Source organism: Phoca vitulina, unplaced genomic scaffold, assembly GCF_004348235.1.
Source record: "Phoca vitulina isolate PV1807 unplaced genomic scaffold, GSC_HSeal_1.0 scaffold15, whole genome shotgun sequence".
NCBI lineage: Eukaryota > Metazoa > Chordata > Mammalia > Carnivora > Phocidae > Phoca > Phoca vitulina.
The window spans coordinates 40,372,497-40,378,496 of NW_022589718.1; the positions used below are offsets into that span (position 1 = coordinate 40,372,497).

Consider the following 6,000-nt stretch of genomic DNA (forward strand, 5'->3'; position numbering starts at 1 on the left):
GGCTGCTCTTCCCGGCGTGGAGGCTGGAACCTGTAGGCCACCCTGGGGGGCGGTGGGCAGGGCTCGCGCACGGCTCGCACAAAGGTGGCCTCCGCCCCTGCGGGGCTGGTGCTGGACCCCCTGGATCGCGCTCGGGCGCGTGGCCCCGCACTGGGCCGGGATCGCACCCGCGCAGAAGGTGCCGCGAACCAGGCGGCAGGCCCCCGGTCCTCGGCGCTGACAGCGCAGCCCCTGATCACTCCGTTCTCAGCAGGGCTCGGGCCCAGTGTGGACAGTCGGCGGCGCCAGGCGCTGGCGGTGGCCGTCCAGGTGCGAGCCCTTCCCGTTGGCGGGGCTTGGGGACAGCCGTGGAGGCGGCACCCCGCGTGCGCCCGGGAGGCGGAGCGGTGGCGTTTGCGCGGGAGCCCCGGTGCCGGGGCTGGAGGAGCGCGGGAGCACATGGGGGCCGCGCCGCACGCGGGCTGTGGCAGCAGGCGGGGTCCGTGCGCCCCAGAAGGAGCGGGCCGGGCGTGCGCCGTGCTCCCTGCGCGGTGTTACACGCTCCCGGGCGGGCCCGGCGCGCCTGAACTCACGGTGCACCTGTCGGTCAGGCCGCGGTAAACCGGGAACTTGCCACCCGCACGTGGGTTTCCTTTCTCTCCGCCTGCCTTCCACCTCCGCGCGTCCGTGTGTCCGTCCCTCCAGCCCACACAGCAGGTGCTCACAGGCCCGCAGTGGAGACAGCCCGCCCTTGTGGGGTTGCTGCCCGGGGACGGTGTGAGGGTCCTGAGACAGAGACGCAGAGACACACAGAGACAGAGATGGAGAGAGACCGAGACAGAGAGACGGAGAGAGAGACAGAGAGATGGAGAGAGAGACACAGACGGAGAGAGACAGAGACAGAGGGACATAGAGACACAGAGACAGAGAAAGAGAGAGACAGAGGTGGAGAGAAATAGAGACAGAGAGATGGAGACAGAGAGACATAGAGAGGCTAAGAGAGACCAAGACACAGAGACAGAGGCTGAGAGACAAAGACACAGAGACAGAGAGTTAGAGATAGAGACACAGAGAGAATGAGAGAGACACAGACTGAGACAGAGACAGAGAGACTGAGAGAGAGAGACAGAGACAGAGAGCTTGAGACTGAGAGACAGACAGGGACACAGACACAGAAATAGAGACAGAGACATAGAGAGACTAAGAGAGAGAGACAGAGACATACAGAGACACAGAGACTGAGACAGAGACAGACTGCGACAGAGATGGACACAGAAACAGAAGACAGAGACACAGAGACACAGAGACTGAGACAGAGACGGACTGTGACAGAGATGGACACAGAAACAGAAGACAGAGACACAGAGACACAGAGACGGAGGCAGCCCCTTAGCTGACGCAGCAGCAGCCTCAGGGCCTTCACTGTTATCCCGTATTCAACGCTGGGGCTTCAGGGTGAGCACGTCACAGCCCCTGACGCCGCACTCTCGTTGGAGGCCTGCCGGGCACGCCCACAGCCAACCCACTGCCGCTGACCGCGAGCCCAAGCTCCATCTTCATTTCAAAATGTGACCTCGTGCTGGTTCACACGGGCAAGGCGACCCTAGTTATGACTTATTCTCACATCCGAGTAGCTCTTAGAAGGCACCAAAGTAAAATTTTAAAAAACAGGAATTAATGTGTTTTCCCCAAGGCTGCAGGCCTGAAATTTTACTTCCAATAAAATTGCAACAGCTCTTACATCCCTGAAATCTCACCATTTGTCATGATTGTAGCAACGGTGAACGTGCGTGTATCTGTCTCCGTGCAGGCCTCTCTGGAAGAACACGTCCGCCGCTCATTTAGTTAAGGGTAAGTCCCAGGTTCCTCGATCACGTAGTTACTTGAGATAAAGTTGAGAATCACTGAAGTAAATATTTTAAATTCCTTTTCTACTGAATCTGCAAGATTCTAATGGAAAACTTAACCTAATATGTTTGTTATGGTTCCATTGTATGGAAAATGGTTGTATTTGAATTTTTGTTTTTATAGATGAGGATCTTCATGATCAACCAAAGAGAAGAAGAGCAAGAAAGCATAAATCCAAGAAAAGTTTTAAAAATCCCAATAATGATCATGCAGAACAAGCAGAATTAAAGAAACAGCAGAGTCTTTCACAAGAAAAACTGCAGCCGCGGCCCACAGATGGCCCCACAATCAGTAAAAATAAAAAGAGGAAACTGAAGAAGAAACAGCAGATGAAGAGGAAGAAAGCTGCCGGCTTACTGACCACAGCCTCTGGCCGCAACTTCATGTACCAGCCCGAGGAGGGCGACAGCGAGCAAGAAGCCCTGAGAGAGAGTGATGGGGAGGATGCGGAGGATCACAGGGAGGACGGTGCAGACGCCCGCGGGGAGGACGATGCAGACGCCAATGAGGAAGACATTAAAAGTACCAATGAAAAGGCAGATGATATCCTAAAGTTTCTAAAGTCAACACAAGAAATTTACTTTTATGATGGTATGTTTTTTATCGTTCTTTTGAATAATGGCATCCACTTATTTGGAAAAGTAAGCAAATATAAAATATTTAAATGTTTAAAATATAAAACACTAAAATATTCAGTAGTCAAAATAAGTCATTAGTTTTGAGGCAAAGATGAGAATATTTAAACTCTGTCCAGCAGGGATGCGGAATGGCTTGTGCTCCAGGCTGCGGCTCCTCACGTGGCTGGTCTCTGCATCCTCACTGCTTTAAACGCGATTGCAGAGGCTCTTGGCATTCTCAGCTCTATTTCCACAGGCAAGGTCAGTCCAGATTGCAGGTGTGATGAACTCAGGCTCGTTTTCACGAGCTAATCGGGAAGTAAAAGTATAAGCACAACCATCCGCTCTGAGACGTACCTTGATTTACTTCCCACACGTAACTTGCGGATTTAAGATTTTCAGGGAGCGTCTTTGAGCAACTCTCTATATTGACACAGGAGATGAAAAAGGGAAGCACATTTATTCTCATGGATGGTAATTGCTTACGTTTGTGTTGAGGTTTACTGACGGCTGACCTCAGGATCAGGAAGGGGCAGGTGCTGAGTTGAGCCACCATGTTCACACCAAGGACAGAGGCGCTCGGAATGAACCATTGCCCATTCTGACAACGTTCCTAGTGGATTCAGGGGCGGGGGTGGGTTTAGTGTATCCCGATGTGAGCAAGAATTTGACCTTATGAATAAGACTGAGAAATATTGGCTCTGTGATAATTTGGGGGGTAAGGAAGTGATTTACACAAGGGTGTGAAAATGCCATTGTTAATAGATCAGTTTAACCCTTTCCCCTTTAGCACGTCTATCAGCGCTTTGTCTTAACAGAGCGAAAACAAACGTAATAGCTAAACGAGGCTAGTAGGAACACATAGCTAATACACAGCAGAGCAGAAGGAGCCTCAGAAAGACCTCAGTACAGGATCCATCGCGTGTGAGTCTAGGAGGTTCTGCGGAAAAGCGCCCAAGAGGGCAGACCCCAGAGGAGGTGACACGACGTGAGGGCTGAGCCCTAACTCCACGGCCTCCTTTCCCCGGGGGCGTCTGCCGGCCATACATGTGGGCGCTGGAGCGGGGCGCAGGGGAGGGCCGGCCGAGCCCTGGGAAGCTCACCCACCAGTGTGTGCAGCTTCGGCCACAGTGCAGGCCTGTGGGTCTCTCAGAACCTTTGCCAGATGCCAACCTGTGGGGTGCAAGGTAGGGAGAAGGGAGGAGCTTCAACAACATGGTGGACCTCTCGGCAGTTTTGGGGTGCTGACAAGGTTGACATCCCAGAGGGCCACGCACTTGGAGCAGGGGTGGGTGGAGGCGGCTGAACCCACCGTGTGTCAGCTCAGTTCCTGCAGGGGCGGGTTGGCCCAGACCACCACCAGTTTCCATACTCATGCACTCCAACTTAGCAGGCAAAACCACGAGAAGAACGTGCAATGGAGACATTGATGTTATCAGAAGGCACTGAAAGAAGTATGATTAAGGTGCTCAAAAAAATAGGGAGAAAAAGGTGAAAAATTGGAGAATTTCACCAGATAGCCTCAATCTATTAAGACAGTCAAATGGAAATTGTGAGAAATATAATAACTGAAATTAAGAACTCAATGCTGAGTCTCAGCCGCAGGTCAGGTTCAGCATGAGAGAGATCAGTGGCCGGCAAACAGGCAGGATAGAACCTGCAGATGCGTGCTCGCGGGCGCCGGGGGGACGGGAACGGGTCTGACATGCGTGTATGTGGGGTCCAGGACAGGGCGCTGGGGGCCGTGTGCAGAGGAAATAGTTGGGAGTTCTTCAAAGTTGGGAAAGGCCATCAAGTCATAGACTCAAAATGCTGTATGAAGTCCAAGCGGGACTAATGCAGAGAACAGCACAGCAAAAACACTTGCCGTTGAGTGGGAACGGGGCACCTGAGGCCGTCTGCAGGGCTGGGCCGTGTCCGTGGCCCTGCCACGGCCCGTGACTCCTAGCGGTGTTTCTGGAAGGCGTCGCAGGAGATGGAGGCCCAGACAGAGGCAGGCCTCCAGCGGCTTCAGCGAGCCCTAGTTCCTTGCTGACGGTTCACATTCTGCTCCAGCGGCCCCTCCTGGCAGCTTCCTCTGTCCCCAGCAGCTCATTCTGAGTAGAGACGCGTTAGGTGGGAAGTACCTTCAGCTGACAGAAAGAAACATAAACGTGTGTTTCTCTGGGACCCTGGCTTTGCTTAGGTGCCTCCAAGGATGATGCAGACTCTGCTGTGTCCGTGGAAGCCAGTCAGGAGCTGTTCCAGCATCTCGAGGCTCACAGCATGTCCCCCTCCGATGTGCGCCTTGTGCATCACATGAAAACGCTGTTACTCGTGCGAGACACCGAGAGCCTGCAGCATGCCCTGGAGAGGCTCCCAGCATGTTGCGCCATGCCGCCCGGTACGTACTGGGCCCCTGGGGTCAGCCCCCGAGGCCGGGGGGCAGAGCATCGGGGACGCGCGTGTGCTTGTGGACACGGGAATGTGCTTGCCGTAAGCAGGACTCACGTGACGGGCGCGGAAGGACCTGTGCCGCCCGATCTTCCAGGCGCTGAGCTGTCTGGGCCAGATGTCATCAGTTTAAATGTCACCCCTTCCCCGCTTCCTCCTCTGCTCTGCTGGTAGGAGGCTGACTTTTTCTGCCCGCTAAATATCTTGGGGAGACGTGAATTACAAGACGACTTTTCTTTTGTGTACCAACCTTTCTTGGGTGCCCTTTCCAGACAAACTGTCAGGTGCTGGGGCCAACTGTGCCCCAGTGCTCCCAGCACTGGGGTGCTGACTTCGTGTCAGTAGCTTGAAATGGGCGTTGGGGGGAGTATCAGGCCACGGGAGTGTGCAGACGCCAAGGATCAGAAAATCAAGGCTTTTCCTAGAGAACCACCGCAGAGCCCCACGCCTGACCCACACCAGGCCCGTGGCACCTTTTCAGCTGAATGAATGGAGGGGTTCTGCAGACTTCTCCGAGGGAATGTCAAAGTGACCACAATGACTGTGTCCACCCAGAAACCTCAGGGTGCAGCTGAAAGGTCAAGACTAACATGGTATCAAATCAGGTGAAAGGACAGTAAGGCCATCCCAGCGTGGCGCTGGGGTGATGAGCAGGGGAGTGACAGGGACCGTCAACACTTCATTCTCCAGTTGGGGAGGCCGGTCACCGAGCTGGGGTCCCAGAGGTCCCAGAGGTCCCAGAGGTCCTGAATTAGTGTGTTTGTTGAGCTTCATTGGGCGTCTGCCTGTGCCGCCCTGTCCTCAGCTGCTGGATTCTCGGAGAACGGGGCAGACAAAGCCCTGCCCTTGGGTGCTCGTGTGCTGGTGGGGCGACTGGAGATCTGGAGCTGACCCCCGCCGTGTGCACGCTAGACAGGAGCCTCATGTACTGGTGGGGAGACTGGGGAGATCGGGAGCTGACCCCCACCGTGTGCACGCTAGACAGGAGCCTTGTGTCCCAGTGGGGAGACGGGTGACGAGATCGGGAGCTGACCCCCGCCGTGTGCACGCTAGACAGGAGCCT

The 6,000-nt window shown here is 54.8% G+C and overlaps 1 protein-coding gene across 2 annotated transcripts in view; it reads left to right on the forward strand.

Annotated features, from left to right (window-relative positions):
- The window catches only part of ERICH1 (glutamate rich 1), a 56,712-nt gene that overhangs the window by 46,094 nt on the left and 4,618 nt on the right, over positions 1 to 6,000 (forward strand). For both annotated transcript variants that reach the window (XM_032413758.1, XM_032413759.1), the window contains 2 exons: positions 2,011 to 2,478; positions 4,690 to 4,887. In XM_032413758.1, the coding sequence (XP_032269649.1) occupies positions 2,011 to 2,478; positions 4,690 to 4,887 (666 nt within the window). The remainder of the gene's footprint in view (positions 1 to 2,010; positions 2,479 to 4,689; positions 4,888 to 6,000) is intronic.